Source organism: Chlorocebus sabaeus, chromosome 12 (genome assembly GCF_047675955.1).
Source record: "Chlorocebus sabaeus isolate Y175 chromosome 12, mChlSab1.0.hap1, whole genome shotgun sequence".
Lineage (NCBI taxonomy): Eukaryota > Metazoa > Chordata > Mammalia > Primates > Cercopithecidae > Chlorocebus > Chlorocebus sabaeus.
This window is the reverse complement of record NC_132915.1, coordinates 102378797-102400115: the sequence shown is the minus strand read 5'-3', so window position 1 is coordinate 102400115 and position 21319 is coordinate 102378797. Positions and strand designations below refer to the sequence as shown.

At 43.5% G+C, this 21319-nt stretch overlaps 1 protein-coding gene across 17 annotated transcripts in view; it reads right to left on the bottom strand.

The window, feature by feature from the left end:
• Positions 1-21319, bottom strand: part of RALGPS1 (Ral GEF with PH domain and SH3 binding motif 1) — a 304597-nt gene that overhangs the window by 224668 nt on the left and 58610 nt on the right. For 15 of the 17 annotated variants that reach the window (XR_012094881.1, XM_008006183.3, XM_073021927.1 and 12 more), the window contains exon 4: positions 18495-18545. The exons of 1 other annotated variant lie outside the window; for it this stretch is intronic. Coding sequence is in view for 15 of the 16 variants with exons in the window: in XM_008006183.3 (XP_008004374.2) it covers positions 18495-18545 (51 nt within the window). In the remaining variant the exon portion in view is untranslated. Of the gene's footprint in view, positions 1-1786; positions 6091-18494; positions 18546-21319 lie in introns of those variants that run through there. One more of the 17 variants, XM_073021936.1, reaches the window with a different exon arrangement.

Below are 21319 nucleotides of genomic sequence, written 5' to 3'. Positions count from 1 at the left end.
CCGCCTTGGCCTCCCAAAGTGCTGGGATTACGGGTGTGAACCACTGTGCCCGGCCCGATTATTGCATATTTAGAAGAAAAATGTATGACAACAATACTGCAAAGAATAGGAGGGAGGTAAATAGACATACACTGTTGTAAATGTCTTAAATTATACATAAAATGGTATATTATCACTTGAAAGTAGGTTATGGTAAGTTTAAAATATACACTAAAAACCCTAAACCAACCACTAAAAGAAATTATATTTTGTAAGCCAATAAAGAGGTTAAGGTGGAACCATGAAGTGTGCTCAATCAATTAAAAAGAAGTCAGAAAAAGAAGGAAAGGAGAACAAAAAACAGTGTGAAGTTACTTTTTTTTTTTTTTTTGAGAGAGAGTCTTGCTCTGTCACCCAGGCTTGAGTGTAGTGGCACAATCATGGCTCACTGAAGCCTCAACCTCCTGGGTTCAAGGGATCCTCCCACCTCAGCCTCCTTGTAGCTGGGACTATAGGCATGCACCACCATGCCCAGTTAAGTTTTGTTTTGTTTTGTTTTGTTTTGTAGAGACACAGTCTCACTATGTTAGGCTCAAGCAACCCTCCTACCTCAGCCTCCCAAAGTGTTGGGATTATAGGTGTGAGCCACCACGCCTGGCCTGAACTTACTTTTTTCTCAAGTTCACACCAAACATTTACCAAGACTGACCATATTCTTAGCCACTAATCTTAATAAATTTAAATTAAGTCATACAAAGTATGTTCTCTACAATGGAATCAGAAATCAATAGCAGAGGCTGGGCACAGTGGATCACCTGAGGTAAGGAGTTCGACCAACATGGCGAAACCCCGTCTCTACTAAAAATACAAAAAAAAATTAGCCAGAGGTGGTGGTACATGCCTGTAACTCAGCTACTCAGGAGGCTGACACAGGAGAATCGCTTGAACCCGGGAGGCGAAGGTTGCAGTGAGCTGAGATCACGCCATTGCACTCCAGCCTGGGCAACAAGAGCAAAACTCTGTCTCAGAGAAAGGAAAAGAAGGGAAAGGGAAAGGAAAAGGGAAGAGAGATGAGATGAGACGAGATGAGACAAGACAAGACAATAAATCAATAGAATATACCTAGCGATTTGGAAACTAATAACACATCTTTAATAGTTCATGGGTCAAAAAGTAATCAAAAGGAAAATTAGAAAGTATTTTAATTTAATGGAAATGAAGGCACAAAATATCAAAATGTGTGGGAGCAAACCTAGAGCAGCACTTATAAGAAAATTTATAGCATTAGAAAACTACAGTAGAAATGAAGAAAGTGCTCAAATCATTGACTTCAGCTTTTACTTTAAGAAACTATAAAAGAAAAGAAAATTAAACCCAAAGCAAGCAGAAGAAAGAATATGAAAAGAAATCAATGGATCAGAAAACAGAATAGCCATAGAAAAAATAATGAAACCAAAAGCTCTCCTTGAGATCAATAAAATTAGTAAATTTTAGCTGGACTGATCGGGGGAAAAAAAGCAAAGAGATACAAATTACCAATACAAGGAATGAGAGCAGGCGACATCATGACAGATCCTACAGATATTAAAAGAATAATAAGGGAATATTATGAACAACTTCATGGGAATAAATTTAACAACTTAGATAAAATGCACAGGCTCATTGACAAACACAACCAAAACTCACTAAAAAAGAAAAAGATAACCTGAATAGTTAGAGAAATTAAACTTGTGGTTTAAAAGCTTTCCACAATGATCTAGCAATCACTTTCATTGGTATTTACCCAAATGGGTTGAAAACTTGTGTTCACAGAGAAATCTGCCCATGAATCTTTATAGAAGCTTTATTCATAACTGCCAAAACTTGGAAGCAATCAAGATATTCCTCAGTAGGTGAATGGATAAACTGTGGTATATGCAAACAATAAATTATTATTCAGCACTAAAAAGAAATGAGCTATCAAGCCATGAAAAGACATAAAGAAAACATAAATGCTTATTACTAAATGAAAGAAGCCAAACTGAAAAGGCTACATACTATATGATTCTAACTATAAGACATTCTGGAAAAGGTAAAACTATGGAGATAGTAAAAAGACCAGTGGTGCCAAGGGTTAAGAGAGAGGAAGAGATGAATAGGTGGTGCACGGAGGATTTTTAGACTAGTAAAACTATTCTGTACGACACTATAATGGTAGATGCATGTGATTATATATTTGTGAAAACTGAAAAATGTACAACACCATAAATTAACTCTAATGAAAACTATGGACCTTGGGTGATGATGCTGTATCAGTGTAGGGCCATCAATTTTCACAAATCTGCCACTCTGGGGGAGGATGCCAATAGTGGGGGAGGCTGTGCATGTATGGGGTCAGGAGATACATGGGAATTTTCTGTACTTTCTGCTCAATTTTGCTAGAAACATAAAACTGTTCTTAAAAATAAAGTCTATTTAAAAGAAAAAAAAAACTTTCCACAGAGAAAACTCCAGATCTAGGTGGCTCTACTGGTAATATCTACCAAATATTTAATAAAGACTCATACTAATTCTATACAAACTCTTCTAGAAAACTGAAAAGGAAGGAATACTTCTCAACTCACTTTGTGAGGGCAGTATTATGCTGATACCAAAACCAGACAAAACCTTCACAGGAAAAGAAAAATATGGATCAACATTCCCCATTATGAACACAGATGCAGAAATTCTAAACAAAATTTTAACAAATCAAATCCAACAATATAAAAAAAGATAATTAATTCATCATGACCAAGTGAGGTTTACCACAGGAATACAAGGTTGGTTTAATATTCAAAAATCAATCAATGTAATTCTCTACAGTAACAGACTAAAAAAGAAAAACCATACGATTATCTCAATAGATGCAGGAAAAGCATTTGATAAAACTCAAATATCCATTCCAGATTAAACTCTTAGTAAATGAGGAATACAAGGAAATTTCCTCAACCAGATAAAAAGGCATCTATGAAAAACCTACTGCTAACATACATCATCCTTAATGAGTAAAGACCACTTTTCTTCTAAGATCAGTACCACGCCAAGGATATCTGCTCTCATCACTTCTGCCCAACATTGTACTAGAGGCTATAGCCCATGCAACAAGGCAAGAAAAAGAAACAATAGCATCCAGTTCAGAAAGAAACAAGACTGTCATTATTCACAGAGACATCATCATCTGTGTAGAAAATCCCACATATATTTGGCAAAAGATGTATAAGGCCTATACAATGCAAACTATGTAACATTACTAAATTAGAGAAGATCTACACACATGAGGTGATACACTGTGCTATGGGTCCTTAGTGTTATGAGTCCTTAATACATGGAGTTACATTGTGTTTCATGGTTCAGGTGATGCAGTATCATTAAAATGTCAATCCTCCCCAAATGGATCTACAGATTCAACACAATGACCATCAAAATCCCAGCAGACTTCTTTGGAAAAACTTAACAAGTTGATCCTAAAGTGCATATGGAAATGCCAAGGATTAGAATAGTCAGAACAATTTTGAAACAGAATAACAAACTTTAAGGACATACACTACCTAATTTCAAGAACAGTAGAAGGAGTGGAAGAGGAGGAAGGGATTGCAAAGAGGTATGAAAAAACTTTTGGAGTGATGGATATGTTCATTATATTGAGATGGCGATGGTTTTACAGATACATACATATCAAATTGTTGACTTTAGTATGCACAGTTTATCATATGTAAATTATCCCTCAATAATGCTGAAAATAATCTCATGCTATCCTCGTGTCTTTTTACAGACACAGAAACTGAGACTCAGAGAGGCTAAGTGACTTGACCATGGTCACAAAGATAGAAACCCAGGTCCTTCTCACTCCAGAGCCCACGCTCTTAAGCTTTAAGCCATACAAGTAGAAATGCTTTTCTACACACTTGTCATTCATCAAACAAGTATTGACAAGTATTGATCCTGTCATGTACCAGACACTGCTTACTCACTGCTTGCCATAAGGGATATAGCAATGACAGATGAGGTCCTACCCTTGGCAAGCTTTACATACTGCTGAGCCCAGAGCCCTTCTCAGCTTGACTTATTAGCACTGCCTATTGCTTTTCTCCTTATCACATCCCCGACTTCTCTCAAAAATTAAGAAACAATTTGTGACTTTCTGCCATGTACCAGGCTCATTCTAGGCCCCCTCTTACACAATCTTCTTAACTATCATAACACTATGAGATGGGAATCATTTCCACTTTACAGAGAAGAAAACAGAGACACAGAAAGATAAGGGAACTTGCCTATGATCACACAGCTACAGAGTAGCAGAGCCAAGTTTCAAATGCAGACCTTCCTGCCTCCAAAACTTATGATCCTCTCACTACCCCAAACTTCCTGGGATCATGCAGTTGTTCCCATGACAAGAGTTCAAACAAACCCTCTTTTCCTTGCAGACAAAAAAATCCCAACCAGGCGCCAAGTCCCCAAGGATGAAAACAGCTGTTCACCAAAGGCTCTGTTTTGTGTTATTAATTCACTTAAAAGGAAATTTGGTTTCTAACCAACACTAATGTCATATCTATGCTCAAGAAGGAGGAAAAAAATGAGTTTCAAAGTTGCAAAGAGTTGGATCAAATGTGCTGCTGGCCTGTGTGTGTAGCCAGTTCAGACTCCTGCCCCAGTAGCCTCTCCCCACCCTTCAGGCAGGTCTTTTCCTGTGGCTCAGAGAGGAACTCCAGCCCCTACTCTTATCTCCACCATGAAATGAACGGAGTTGAGGGAATTCCTTTTCTACTCTGTTTCCATTGTGACAAGAAATTGTTAAAACAGACCAATTCCTAGAAAATGTGCAAATAATAAATGTGAACTCAGAGCAGTAACAAATTAGACAGCTGTTTAGCCTTTGGGTGCTAAGTAACAACAGCTCTAATGAGTCGTACGCTGGGAGTCATCCTTTCTATGTCTCAGCCCCAACTTGTGGACACCAAGACTGCCCCTACTACCTAATCCAGTTTTTTGAACAAAGAAAGGCAGACAGCATATAAGTGGAAAGGATTCAAGGGATTTCAGTATTATTACTATTGCTACATCCTAAATGTATTCGACAAATAATAAACAACATCAGGCACTGCATTAGGTCACAGGAGTCAGGGATGAAGAGTACTGGCATGATCTCTGCATTCCTGGAGTTCACAAACCAGGAGGGAGACAGACTTTGAACTCATAATTCAAACTTTTAAAAGTCGTAATATCTCAGTACAATGGTGAAAAGTGCCATATGTAAGAAGTGCCACATGTATGAGGCAGCTATGAGAGGGAACATGAGAAGAAGGAGCACTACCTCGGAGCTCTGACTGCTCGTCATCTCCCGGAGGCAGAGCAGAGCATTCCAGGCAGAAGGCACAACCTGGGCAGAGGTGCTCAGACAGGAGTGAACACCAGGGAGGCTGTGGTGTACACACAAAGTGGTGAACTGGAGCAGGAGAGTCGGGAGGTCTGCTGCTGGCCTATTTCACAGAACCTGGGAGGCTGCATGAAGGTGGGGCTGCATGAAGGGGGATCTGCATCCTAGAAGCAGTGGGGAGCCACAGAGGGCTCTACACAGGGCAGGCACATGGTCAGACTTTGGCTTTAGAAAGATGTCTCTGGTTCCAAAGAGGAGGCTGGGGGATGGAACTTAATGTGGGGAGACATGAAAAGGCTGCTGTCATCATTCAGAGGAGGGGTGGCAGTAGATTGGACTAGGGTAGTGTACCAGAGAGAAATGGTCTGAGAAAACTGCCCAGCATGTGACCTGAGAGAGGGGTTTTAATGATGTCAGTGAAACCGATCTCCACTTTACAAACGACTGCCTGCTGGCCACGTTATTCCCTCTCCGAGGGCCAAACACTGTGATTCCAAGGAGCAGCAAAGACACACAGGGTTTGTCCAACGTCCAACACTGACCTCGGCTTTCTGGAATGCCTGCTTCTTCAGAGCAGGCAAACAGCATCCAGACAAAAGGCCAGAGGGTCAGGTTCCTGGACCCACAGGCAGTGTTTTCCTGAACTGCAACGTGTCATGTGGCCTGGAGGAAACTGTGGACTTCTGCAGGGAGCCTTCCATGCCGGCAGGCCAGCCTTTCTGTAAACCAGAAAGGGACCCAACAGAGGCTGGTCAAGTCAAGCTCAAGCAAGGTCTCAAGCTCCAGCCTGATACAGGGAAGGGTGAAATTGAATCCCTCTAGAGTAAGTGTCCCACAGGAACATATCTTTTATCTGAAGAATACCTCCTTTGTCCCAAAACATTTCTGTTAATGCTGCTCTCACCTCCTCATTCTAACCAGAACTGCCTTTTCCTTAAAACACACTTTAGAGGAACTTAGCAGGTTCCCTCCAGGGCCACAGACAATGAGGAAGAGGGAGAGGACCAGCAGGCCTACCCAGACCACTGCTGGCCTGCCTTCCACTAACACTGAGCACCTGGTCTGTGCCTCAAACCTAGGAGTAGATACTGGGGATGTTCTGGTTCCTCGCCTCCAAGGTCCACAGTCCAGACCCACAGCTTGTCTTCTGGGAGGCCCAAGCTGGGTCCTGACACCTCTACTTCCCCTCCATGCTGCTGTCTGCTCTCCCACTATGATGCTCCCTTGCCTATAGCTCTGGCTTGAGTCTTCCCCTCCTCCCATTCTCCTGCTGTCACCTCCACACACTTCACTAAACTTCTCACTTCTGGGTGCCCCCATGCCTCAATCTCCTCTGCGCTCCACAAAGGCACCGCCATCACACCTTCAAGCACGGAGCCACCCTACCTCAAAGACCCTGAACTCTGAAATCCTCCTCCCTCCATTATTTCCTGGCTTCCCTCCCCTTCCCCTAACCAAATCTGTGCTTTGCCCTCTTCTTGACTTTTGGTCCTTCAGTGATGATGATGATGATGATGACGATGATGATGATAAGATGGGGTCTTGCTACGTCGCCCAGGCTGGCCTCAAACTCCTAGGTTCAAGTGGTCCTCCTACCTTGGCCTCCTGAGTCCTTCAGCCTTCTTTCAGGCCATCAGCTGTCTCTGGCCCTTCTGGCCTCCCTCCCTCCAAGCAAAACATTGCTGATCACCCTGTTTGACTTAACTAGGCCTCCTCCTACCTCTAGAGCCACTTTCTCTGCATCCTTCCTTGCTCCCTGTTCTTCCTTCTGCTCCCTAAGTAGACAGTCCACTTTTCTTCAGGCACACCTACAGCCTGCTTCCTCTCATCTTGGCCCTCGCAGCAGCCTCACAACCAGTGTAACATCAGGCCCTGCCCTTCTCTCCAGTGTGACCACCTTACCTCATGCAGACCACGGCAAAATCCTCCTAACTAGTCTCCCTGACTACAGTTGGTTCTGTCTCAGTTGAAATGAATGTCTTAAAACAAAATCTGTTCATGGTGCGCCCTTTTTAAAATCCTTCAGAGGGCTGGGTATGGTGGCATACACCTGTAGTCCCAGCTACTTGGGAGGCTAAGGCGGGAGGATTGCTTCAGCCCAGGAGTTTGAGGCTGCAGTGAGCTATGATCATGCCATTGTACTTTAGCCTGGGCAACACAGAAAGACTTTGTCTCTATTTTTTGTTTTTTTAAATATCTCAGTGAATGCCCAGTGCTAACAAGATGAAGCTCAAACTCCTTAGTCAGGCACATCTAAGCCTCCCTTCCAAGCCTCATTGCCCTCTCCTGCCAACTCAAACTGCCTGGCCCAACCTGGCTCTCTTGACACGTGTCCATGCTCCTCAAAGATGCCAGGCCTTGTATGTGAAGGTTTCAGTGCAAGGCCCCTGAATCTCTTGCCCCCCCGCCCCACCCACCAGGCTTGAGGCGCTTTCTTCCTTGCCACCTCCTTTGCTGCTGACCTCACCATTGGTCCTTGTATTTCCTGGCCACTCATCCTCTGGATTTTGGTCCTGATCTTGCAGGAGAGACCTACACTTCTTACTTCATGACAGACTTCCACTGTTCTCCAAACACCCACATGCAACTGAATCGTTCTGCTTTTGCAATGCTCTTGGCCACCCCATTCTCCTGGCTTCCTTATCCAAACATCCCCTTCTGTGGGACACGCTCCTTGCCTTCCACCCATCCCCACCCTCACTCTCTCCTTGATACGCTAGCCCCCCAACCCCTGAATATTTCTTGATTACTATTTATTTACACATCTGCCTGACTCAGGTTGGATTGTGCTGAGGTCCCCTTCATCACCTCTCCAGCATTTAGCACAGTAGATTGATGAATGAGTGAAGGCACGGCTGACTACTGGGAAATGTGACAGTGGGGATGGAACAATGTTGGCAGGGGCAGTGAGAAGACTGGAAAAACCACGGCCACTTAGGAAAGCTTTCCACCTCACTGAAATTGGTACCCACTGCCCAATGCCCCAGCTGCCAGTCGGCAAGGGAATGAAACACTGACTTCTGGTAAGCCTTTGGCGTGTACCAATATCCCTGGCAATGATGCCCTGGCAGAGCACAGAACTGAGGGAAGAGCAGGTTCTCCTTTTCTTCTGTCAAGAACACCAGGCACCAAAAGCTAAGCACATCACCTGTCTTTTCAAAGACATTTTGCCTGAAATTCCCTTTTCAACTGCCCCCAACTCCTCAAATCACCAATAAGATATGATCTCTTTCAGCCTTCAAGGCCTAGTGATAATGTCCCAACCCCAAGACTGAGTGAGTTCCCCACATGATGTCTGCAGGGCCCCTAGGGCACCATGGTGGATGTCTTGTTCTAGACCTCAGTCTCCCAGCTATCCAGGGCACCAGGACATGGACCTAGGTCTGAAGGATTCCAGGTACCATGCTCTTAAACACCCTGCCACTCAGGTATCACCTCCTCTGGGGCACTGGCTCCTGCACAGGCATCACTGAATATTCTGAGCAGCAACCTCCCATCTATAACCCACAGTGCCTATTCAAACTATATATTGGTGAAATGAGAGCCATGCATAACTAGGAACTTGCTTTGTACAGGCACCGTACTAAGTTCTCACATGCCCATTGTAAGGTAAAAGCTATGATTTCTGCCCCCCGCCAACTTTACACATGAGAAAATCGAGGCATAAAGAAAATACATGACTTGTCCTAAGTCTCCAAGCTAGAGGGGTGAGGCTGGGACTCAACCTCAGCTTCATCAGATCAAAGTTCATGCTCTTCAAGCTGTGTGGCTTTAACAGACCCAGCAGCTCAGCTGTGACAGAACCCTGGGTTGAATAAAGCACAGGCTGTGCCCATTTTCAGCACATTCTAAGAACAGCAGTTCCCCCTTGATACTGTTCCATGTTAAAACTAATGACAAAAAGAGTTCTGACATTCAGACCAGCCTCTGAGAACTGCTGTGCCTTCAATTCCATAGGCTGGGAACTGGGCATACTGACAGATTTGGCAAGGAGTTCTGGTAGAGACAAAACACCACCCTGAAAACATACCCTTTTAGACGGCTGCTGCCACCAGGACCTTCAGACAGACCTCCTTTACAATGTGGCCCCTGCCCCGAGCCCTTGCAGCCAGGAATCCACCCAGGAATCCATCCTGCAACCCAATCCACCACAGTGGCAATGGGGCTCTAGGCCACAACTTGTAAGTTCAACACAGCTGTGAGATATTATTGCTACAAAGCTATATCTGCATTAATACACCAATTTTTGATAAACTTGGTCACTCGTTAGAGTCACCAGGGGACAGGGTAGTTATGGTCCCGTATTTATAACTTCCATTTTCCTTACTCTCTGCCAATCCTTAATTCACCGTCTGTCTGGCTTCCTCTAAGCCCTGAAATGATGTTCTTTGTGGTCCCCCTTGCAGAAACCAGCAGAAGTCATGAAAAGCCACAGCTCCACCCTCAGTTATCAACTGCATTTGGAAACATGAATCTTCAAAAGGCTGAGCTGGCCGGGCGCGGTGGCTCAAGCCTGTAATCCCAGCACTTTGGGAGGCCGAGACGGGTGGATCACGAGGTCAGGAGATCGAGACCATCCTGGCTAACACGGTGAAACCCCGTCTCTACTAAAAATACAAAAAACTAGCCGGGCGAGGTGGCGGGCGCCTGTAGTCCCAGCTACTCCGGAGGCTGAGGCAGGAGAATGGCGGGAACCCGGGAGGCGGAGCTTGCAGTGAGCTGAGATCCGGCCACTGCACTCCAGCCCGGGCTACAGAGCAAGACTCCGTCTCAAAAAAAAAAAAAAAAAAAAAAAAAAAAAAAAGGCTGAGCTCACCAGAAAATACCCTTGCTTTGTGGGAAGTGGTTACACCGCAAAACAGACACCCTGGTAATACCACTCCTTTGATTGGCACACCCCCCCCGCTTGGCAGTGTGCCTCAACACAGCCAGAAAATGTTCTCCTGTGGCGCTTCCCCTATTCAGGCATCCATTCACACTCCACTCATTCAACAAATATTTACTATGTACTGTGTTCCAGGTACTGGGATTATGACAGGGTATCTCAGTATGCAGACCCTCTAGAACCAAGTTAGCATAACCCTCCTTTTCTGTCCTGGTGCTTCCAAAGACCTTTAAGGGAAAAGTCCAACAGGGAGGCCTACTTGGGTATATAAGTAGTAGGAAAGAGAGGAGACAAGAAGTAAAAGAACTAACTGCAAGAAAATGTTAAACTTTGACCAGCAGTCTACTGATTAGTAGTAATACTGGTATGATCATTTTTAAATTATTTTACATATATATGATGGGATAATATAAAAAAGTAACTGTTGCTAGGAACCAAAATTGTCATTGTAAAATAAAATATATAAATATCAAGGGAATTAAGTAACAACTCTATAATCTTAGATTTGAATTGGAAAGATCAGTATTATATTTTTACAAGATAATGTAGTGTAACGAACAATCCTCAAATCTCAGATGCTTACAACAACATTTATTTCATGCTCATAGGTCTGTAGATGATGCAGCTCAGCTCAGCTCTGCCGGGTTGGCTTTGGCTTGTCTCAGGGTGGAATCTAGACTTCAAGTCAGTTCAGGTCAACTGTAATGTCCTCATTTGGGGACTGAAGATAAACAAGCAACAGTTACTGGTACAGCATGGAGAAGGGAAGTTCCAAGACAGCTGGCCGAGGCTTGCCATGCCTCTCACCAGCTCAGCTCAGATCTGTACACTGCCATGCTGCCCACATTCCATGGGCAAAACCAAGTCCAGGGCCAAGCCCAAAGTCAATAGGGTGGAGAGATATACACCACCCACAGTGAAGGTATGACAAGGTGTAAGGAGAGAAGGAAGAATTATGGAGAAATAATATCATCCACCCTAACTATGAACTCATGACTTCTTCCTTTTAAAAAATAACTATTTACTACTTTTGTCCATGGCAAAGGCCTAAAAGCAATGGCAACCCAGTAATACTGAGTAGTCTTCACCCAGATTATGGTTTCTAAATAATATTCCCCACTAAAAGAAACCCCCTGAAGGAATGCCTAATTCCAGGTCTGCAACAGAAAACATGCAACATAACCCTGGGGATCTTGTTGGGCCAAAAAGTATGGGAAGCGATCAAAAATGAACGGGATCATGTTAAAAAGACACAGGAGCCAACATAAAAGGGATCCTACTGGTCAAAGACAGGACAATTGGTATACCAAAAATAATGGTGACTATAACTGACTGAAACACACAGGATTTATAATAAACATCCACGAGTTCATTATGATGGAGGAGAGAGACTGCTCACCAAAAACAAAAACAAAGCAGTTACACACCCACAAGTCACCATTAAAGGTAAGTGGGGCACCAGCTGCTTACTCGAAAATTGATAATTAAAAGGAAAGAATTAAATATGTACAAGTAGCCCTAGCTGATGAGGAAACATTCTTCTTAAGAATTTCAGCTGTAAGAGTCAGGTGTGGCAGCTCATGCCTGTAATCTCAGCTACTGGGGAGGCTGAGGCAGGATAACTGCTTGAGGCCAGGAGTCCAAGACCAGCCTGGGCAACACAGTGATATCATGTCTCTTCAAATTTTTTTTTTTAATTAGCCAAGCATGGTGGCACACACATGTAGTCCTAGATACCCAGGAGGCTGAGGCAGAGGATGGCTTAAGCCCACAAGTTTGAGGCTGCAGAGAGCTATGCCCACACCACTGCATTAGAGCCTAGGTGACATAGCAAGACTCTGTCTCTGAAAAAGAAAAAAAAAGAGAGAGAGAAAAGTCACCATTTTGCTAGGCCGAATAAAATACTCAATTCAGGCAAAGATCATTGACAGACAAAATAATTAGGTAAAAGGTAGATTGTGAACTTTACAATGAAGGAATAAAACAGTCACCACCTGAACCCATCAATAAATCTTCACATGACAAAGAGCAAAACAACTGGATGTCTCCTGATGTGATACGTGATAACAAGTACCCAGCACCACCTAGGACACATTCTTTCCAAAAAGACTGACCCAAAATCCAATCAAGCCTCTTGGGTTAACTTCTAATTGAAAGAAAATAGGCGACAAGTGAACAAGTTAAGCCACCAAGAGGAAGCAGAATGTTTACAATTTAGAATATTACACAGTGCAACTTTCAGTAAGTTAAGCGCTTGAGGGAGGAGAGGGAGGATGGACTACACTAGAATCAAAAGGAATTTGAGAAACATAACAACCAACCAAATGCAATGTGCAGGCCCTGGAATTGTCACTGCTGTTAGTGGGTTTTGTTTGTTTTTGAGACAACTGGGGAAATTTGAAATTCCCCCAATTTGATCCTAAATAATTATTGCTAATTTTGTTAGGTGTGAAAATGCTATTATGATTATGGTAGAAAATAACTTTTTAAAGAGCTACATCTGAAGTTTGAAGGAGGGAAATAATAGGATGTTAGGCGTTTGCTTTCAAAGATTTCCAGGAATAAATAAAAAAAGAAAAAAAGAGGTAAATGAAGCAAATATGGCAATTGTTGGATCTAGGTAACAGGTATACAAAGGTTCATTTTACCACTCTGCCTATATAAATCCAGTGTGTGTGTATACATATCTACTCAAAATTGTTAACAATAAGAAATGTTTAAAAAGAACAGGGCTGGACGCATGGCTCACGCCTGTAATTACAGCACTTTGGGGGCCCAAGGCGGGCGGATCACCTGAGGTCAGGAGTTCGAGACCAGCCTGGCCAACATGGCAAAATCCTGTCTCTACTAAAAACACAAAAATTAGCCAGGTGTGATGGGGGGTTCCTGTAATCCCAGCTACTTGAGAAGCTGAGGCAGGAGAACTGTTTGAACCCGGGAGGAGAAGGTTGCAGTGAGCCGAGATCATGCCACTGCACTCCAGCCTGGGCAACAAGAGTGAAACTCCATCTCAAAAAAAAAAAAAAAAAAGAAGAAGAAGAAGAAGAAGAAGAAATATTTTAAAAGAATACGAAGGAGAGGAAGGGGAACTGAGAGGCAGGAAGATAGGAGAACAGCATGGCAGGGGGCTGAGGCAGGAAGGCATGTATCCTAGGGCAAGCCAGAGACTGACACAAAGGGACACTGGTGGGTGACAACCATAGTCACAGCTGCCACAACAACAACAATAGTAATAACAGCAGTAAACTCTGAACTCCTACTGCCAGAGTCCACACCTTGCTCCCATTACATACCCACTCCCATTACCACCCAGCTCAGGCAGTTACATTACCTCTCTGTGCCTAAGTTTCTACATCTATAAATGAAATAATAATTGCACCTGCTAGGGTAAATTGAGGGTTAAATGAGGTAACACATACAAAGTCTTTAACCACTCAACAAAATGCCTGGTATGCACTACACATTCAAAAATGGTTGATGTTGTTTTACTAGGTGCCAGCCTCTGTGCTAAGTACTCTATATGCATTATCTCACTTCCTTCTCCAAATAACCCTATGAGGGGTGTACTCTTACTATGCCCACTCTATGAACAGGGAAACCAAAACTCAGAGAGGTAACATGACTTACCCAAGGTCACATAGCTGGGGCACTGGCAAAGGAAGAATTGTGAAAGTTCCAGAGACTACCTGTATTTGACCTTCTGACCTGAGGCCTGTGGTAAGCAGTCTCCAAGGGGTCCCCCACTTCCTACTTGCTGGTGTCCAGCTGTTGTATAGTGCCCCCCTTGGTGAAGAGGGCTGATCTGTGATACTAATAGAATACCTGTGAAAATGACAGTATGTGAATTCTGAGCCAGGCCATGAAAGTCATTGTTGGCTCCTGTCTTGTGCTCTTGGGTCACTCATTCTAGGAGAAGTCAACTGCCATGCCATGAGGACACTCAGTGGCTCTATGAACAGTTCCACATGGCAAGGAATGGAGGATTCCTGCCAATAGCCAGGCATTGTGCATGAGCCACCTTGGAAGCAGACTTTCCACCCCCAGTCAAGCCTTCAGATGACTACAGTCCCAGCCAACATCTTGACTACAACCTCCTGAGAGACCCTAAGCCAGGACCACCCAGCTAAGCCACTCTTGGATTCTTCACCCACAGAGACTGAGACAGATAAATGCTTATTATTTTAAGCTGCTAAGTGTGGGAGTGATTTGTTACATAGCAATAGAGGACTAACACAGTAATCATGGACTAAGTTATAATACTTAACATGTCTGAGCTTTAGCTTCCTCATATATAAAACAAAGACAATAACAGCAGGTACATCATAAGATTGTGATGAGGATTAAATGAGACCCTACATCTAAGGAGCCTAGCCTAGAGCCCGCACACAGTAAATGCTCAGGAAAGCATAAACGGCCCAGGCTACCCAGCAACAGTCCACATCAGCACCCACCTCTTTTCAAACCTGTGCACAGTGAGCCACTGGACCTTCAGGGCTTAGGTCAGAGGGCTAGGGAGCCAAACAAGGACACAGAGGCAAGGGTCTGCATGGGCAAGGGTGTTGCCCACCACTCCATCACTAGGAGCTGCCCTCCAGACAAGCACCAGAAACTCAAGGACCCCCATGGCAGGGAGGGCTTTAGAAGCCTTTATGTTTAAATCTCCCCCACTCCTCCATCAATGCAAGTCTCCTTGGCCACACACTCTGTGCATGCTAATCCCACTACCTGGAACATTCTTCTTCCAGAACCAGCCCTAATACCATCCAAAAGTATCCAGGTCTCACCATAACTCCTTATAGCTTGTTCAAAGCGTTTCAGATCTCCAAGGACAAAAATCATGTCCCTCAGGAACCTTCTTTTTTCAAGCTAAATACCCCCAGCTCCTCATTAATAAGCACAGAGTTGGCAAACAGCACGATGGGAAAGCAGAAACCTGAGCCAGGGTGGAAAAATGACCAGCTAGGAAGTGGCTGATGCCTTCCAGGACAACTCCAGAAGTCCAAATCACCATATCTAAACCCAGCCAGGATCAATTCTCCAGTTGTGAAGGATCTGAACAGCCTAGGAAGGACTCATAAACTATATTGCTTACACAGTGGAGGCCTGGTAAGATGGCTGTTTCCACATCAAAAGAGGTAAGAGCCCACTGTGCAGTGCAGGAGTCGGGCTACACCCACATGCAACAGGGGCTGAGAGCTTGAGCTCTAAGCTGAGCTCAGACAGGCCTGGTTCAAGTCCTGGCCACGGGGTCCATGGTTAATATTCGTCTTCTTATCTCTGTGGGCTGAATTAAGGGTAGTCTTAGTAACTAGGCAAGAAAAAAATCTTTAGAAAATTAGGATTTCACAAAGCAAATTTCTGTCAGTCTTACAATCACTATATAAGACAACTAGAAATTTGAAAATTAGGATTTCACAAAGCAAACTGCTATCGGTCTCAAAATCACTACATCCCTGGTTCTCATCCAACTGGAACCCATGAGGGTGCCCAGTCAAAAGCAGATTCCTGAGTCCCGCTCTAAACCTAAGCATTTAGAATCTCTAAGGATGAAGCCTAGGCATTTGTAATTTTTTAAAAATAATTCCCAAGTGGATTCTGATGCACAGCCAGGGTTGAAAGGCACTGGTCTACAAGTTTCCTGATCTCCTGGGAGCCTAGGTCACTCACAGCACCCATCTTGCTCTCAGACGCTGGCCTCTGCATACTTACAATTGTACGTTATTCATGCCATTCCAACTCTGGGGTGGTCTAGCCACAACATGGCAAGCATCCCCAAGAGGAAAATTTTCAGTTTTCAGTCTGCTAACGATAATAACATCAGCAAAAAAGCTGGGGCAGCTCCCAGGGTGCTTCCTTTGACCACAGTTTTGACAATGAGGAACAAACTCTTCCATTTTTAGCTAACACATTATAGATCCAAAATGTTCAAGTTTGGGGTTTCTCCAGATACCTCAAAGCAACTAGTTCTGAATCCTCACTCTGCCTCAGAATTACCTGGGAAACTTTTACAAAATAGGGCTGATTAGGTTTCAGACTCCCATCAAGAGATTCAAGTTCAGATTCAATGGTCTGTGGGGGATTGTGGGGGAGGGGGCTGTGGGTACCCCCATGTTTCCAAGACTGTCCAGGTGATTCTGATGTGCAGCCACAATTAAGAACCACCGCTACAAGCTACAGTCTTGAAAACAAAACATCTCCACTCTAACATCTTGTCACAACTTGAACTAAGATATGTATTGATGAGGTACCTTCCAAACTGCAGCGCCTTGAGGAAAAGTCTTGGTCTGGCCTTGGTTATGCCTCTGAAGAGGAAGAAGCCCCCACCCACTTCCCTCCTTCCAGCAGCCTGGCAATGATCCCAGTCTCCTGGGCACATACAGGTTCAGGGCTCACAGCAGGTGGGCTGCCCTCCTTGATGTTCGGATGAAGAATAAAGCCCTAAATGTCTAAACTGCTCCAGATCAGAGCTAAGCAGAGAATATAATCAGAAATAGCTTCAGTTGAGAACCAAGGCAACCATCACACACCTATTCTACCAAAAGGCTCCAAGAGGCAGTGATTTGATGTTGTTTTTTTATTAGAAAGAATGGATCATACCACATTAGAACAAAACAGAAAAAGAATGGAAGTCAGCCAATTCAAAAAAAGCAAATGAAGCTCTGTTCCCCAACCCTAATGAACACAACACACACAGATACAAGCACACACACACACACACACACAATAATACAATAATACAAATAACTGCCACGTCTTCACATAAATGCTGAACAAAGCTAGTGGTACTAGTTTCCTCCTACTTTTCAGTAGGCTAGGTGCCAGCTCTCAGAAGGCTTGAACACTGTGACTTTGTGTTAAGATATGCTCTTTGTCAAAGTCTAAACAGTCACAGTTCTGTAAGAAGAAATGCATTAAGTTAAGAGTATTCTGGAATTCATACCCTAGTTGCAGCACTTTTTGATCTATCTCCGCAACCACACTCCTCTCCTCTGAGGTCTGAACCTCACTCACAAGGCTGGGTCCCTCAGTGTTTGCCCATGTTGACCACATACTCTTGGCCTTAGGTGACTGGACCAGCACTGGACACACGACTATGCTGGCCTGGACTGAAATCTGCGGGTCCCAGTCTGGGGCAGTGACTTAAATGGAGATCATGTAAACGTGGGCTCTTTGGAAAGGCCAAATCAGGTCAAATCAGACAAGAAAGCAGGAGAGAGAAGGAGAGGTAAAAGCAGAGCAGGAAGTAGGCACTGCCTGTGTCCTGGTGGCTCTCTGGGTGCCTGAACTCACTCCATGAATTCTGTAAAGTGCTCCTTTATCCTTGTAATAAATTCCTCTTCAGCCTATTCAGCTACTTTTTTTTTTTTTTTAGACAGAGTCTCGCTCTTTTGCCCAGGCTGGAGTGCAATGGCACGATTATGGCTCGCTGCAACCTTCGCCTCCTGGGTTCAAGCAATTCTCCTGCCTCAGTCTCCCTATTCAGCCACTTTGAAATGGATTTTTATTTACTTGATCTCACACGTGCACACACATACACACACCCTGGGTAAAATAATCAAAACCTTGTTATCAATTGCCAAACATTTCCAGGAATTTTTTAAGAGAAAAATCAACTGTTTACCCTTTATTGAATATGCTGTTTCTAAAAATGTACATAGGCTTTTTTTTTTTTTTTGGACACATTTTGCTCAGGCTGGTCTCAAACCCCTGGTCTCAAGCAATCCTCCTACCTAGGCCTCCCAAAGTGCTGGGATTACAGGTGTGAGCCACCACGCCTGACCAATATATGCTTTCAATGTAAATACGTACACGTTTGCTACGGCAACTGGTTTCAAAAATAGAAACAAGGCAACCACCAGAATTTGGGATCAACAAAGAGAACTTTCTAGAAAAATGTTCCCTCACATCACTTCTTGAAAGTAAACATTTTCAGCAGGAGGAGCCCAGGAAAAGGAATGAGGGTGTCAAGACCTGACTCTCAGGTGTGGAGTCCTGTGGGTACCAACTGCTCCCAGCCCTACCAGTGTAGCCAGACAGGAGACATTCTCTGGAAAATCCAAATACTGGGCTCAAAAACATGAGTACCATTAAGAATAGAATGAGGTTTAAATAGATAACATGCATTTATAGAGCCCTCAAGAGAGAAACTGAGAAACGGAGTCACTCTAACAGTGGCTGACTAAATCCTTGCTGCCCACCCACAGCATTAATAGAAGAGTATAAAGACAAAGTACAGACCTCTGGCTGGATAGCTTTAAACACAGGTATATCCATTAAAGTAATCTGGCTCTGCAACAAAAGAGAATCAATTTTAGAAAATACTGTGCATCAAAGATAACTGTCATGTTACTTTATACAGAGTCATATATATTCATAAAAATTATACTTTCTGTTTTGAGACAAAAAAGACAGAATACAGTAAAAAATTGGATACATTTCTGAAATGCCTCTCCTATCCCTTCCCCCTCTTCATAAATCCTGATCCACACCCTTCTTTCTTGAATGTGAGATGAACTTTCAATTTAGGAATTGATAAAAGCTGTTTGGAGGGTGGGCGTGGGAGAAAAGGGAACAGTTTGATTTGGAAATTTTCATACTATTTGAATGTTTATTTCAAGTATGAACTACTTTTGTAATTTTTAAAAGTTGTAGAAACAATATTCAAAATCAGAATGCTAAACAGAAACACTATTACTATAAATTCATTTTAAAGTTGTGGCTTATAGAAATTATATTTTTCTTCTGAAGTCACTGATACTGCCCCTAAATTATATGGTAGAGTGCTATTCAAGATGCACCCACAGACCAGCACGGGACCACAAACTGTTTATTCCACCAGCCCACAATGAGAGAAGTACAGAAGCTGAGAGCAAGCATTTGGAACTTGCATAGCAATTTTTTACATGACCATGACATTTCCATTACATATATTTTAAGTATCTGTCCTCAAATTATTGGAAATGGAAAAAACTAGTACTTCATCACAGCCAGCTTTAAGAGGCAGCAATGTCATCAATAGAGAAGACACACATCAGGTTAAAAGCCTGTGCCCATCATAAGAACCTCATCTGGTGACAGTAAGAGGAAGCATCATGCTGACCATTTTTCAGACCAAGGCATGAACTGAACTGACTTCACATGATCCACCTACCTCCGTGTCACATGGGATGCCAGATGTCAGTTAAGAGATGTCTCTGTGACATGCCAGGGAGAGGAGAGCTGAAGGCCTTTGGATGCCTTTAATGTGAGTAGACACTCTGTCCATTGAACACAGGCCATCCAGGATGACATGATACAGGGAACAAATGGCCTTTGGAGTCTACAGGGCTTGGGTGTATGTCTGGACACTGTCACTAAATGGCAGTGTTCTCTTTGACACACAATCTCTCTCAGTCAGGTACCACATCTAGAAAATGACAACAATCCCTATTTTATGGGATCTTGGTGAAAATTCAAGACAAGAGGTAGCGTTCCTGGCACCTGACAGATGCTCAATAAATACATAAGAGTGTGCTTATGTGTGTATATCTGAGTGTGTGTGTGAGAGTATATGGTGTGTGTGTGACTGAGTGTGAGTGTAAGTGTATAAATGTGTATGTGTGAGTGTGTACATGTGTGCGTATGAAAGTGTATGTGCGTGTGAGAGAGAATTTGTGTGTGTGTGTGCGTGTGTGTGTGTGTGTGTGTGTGAGAGAAAACGGAAGCCACACAGATGGGCGCATGTACTGGCATGTGAACTTACGGTTCCTGACCAATACATAAGCTAGCAAATAAGGGACCATTAATTTGGTTGAACATGCATGCACTGAGGTTGCTCTAAAGAACATGTTAAAAATCCACTGAGCCAGTAAAAACCCTTGTATTAAGAATATATTGGAGAAAAATGGCAAATACACTCGAAGGTGGTCCAAGGTCACTGGGTTCCTGAGAAGCACGGGATACAGGCCAAAGCAGACCATCCTTAGGCAGAGTGGAGAGGAAAACATGCAGCTGGCTTCAGTGGAGAGCCTCTTTGTCCTCTCCCAGGAGCTAGCGTTCCCCATGGAAACAGGAGTGAAATGCTGCCACTAATGGAAGCCTGGCTGCGAGGTGGGAGACAGGACCAGGAATAAGGAAGCACTGGAGCAGAATCTGAGCTCTTCTGCCACCCAACACCTCTTGATGTCAAGGGGACTCTTGACATCAGCATAATGTATCTGGCTCTCATAATCTGAGTGCTGAGTGGCTAGGAAGCCCTGAAGGCCTATAGGTCTATGTTTGGCCTAGAGCTACATGGCTCAAAGCTATGTCCTGAGCAGTGCAAACAGACTGGCATTTCTTCTGCCAGACCCATCAAGATTGTTAGCCAAGTGCTTCTCATATTTGGATTAAGTCTGCCATCCTAGGGAACAGAAAGGCCTTGTAAAGACAGGAGATTTGAACTGAAAGCTCAGAGGACCTTGGAAATCTCCCCTCAGTTCAAGTTAACACCCTATCCGGGAGAACCGGCAGGATGTTTGCAATGTCATTTAGGAAAAGAACCAAAAGTCTGCTAATGTGAAAATGAGAAAACTTCCTTTCCATCCTGCCACCAGTGCTAGGGTTTGCTACTGAATTTCCAGATGATTTATTAAAGCAGTGACCTGACATTTCACATTTTTCAGATAGTCCAAGTTTCAAATATTCTGCTCTCTGCTCAGACCATAAGTCAGAAAATGTGTTCAGGTGTTTTATTCAAAACAAACAACAACAGAGGTCACCAGACTTAGACTAGCTAGTCCAAAATACATAATGAGGTTTCAGAAGAATCTCTCCTACTTCTATCCTTTCGGTTCTGATTAAAGAAGACAGTGTCTAGAGCGAGGATATTTTGATATAAGATACTTATAAAGAGCATCAGATTATCAATTTCATGCCATTTTACTACAAAGCCAAACATATGTTAAAGAGGTTGCTGATGAGTAATCCTTCCCCGGAAGATTGAACCCTCAAGGCCACTCAGTTTTACCAAAAAGGGGGTGGGAAGTATGGGTATGGGGGTGTGGTAAGAGGTGAGGTCAGGTCCTGTCATACTTCATAGCCAG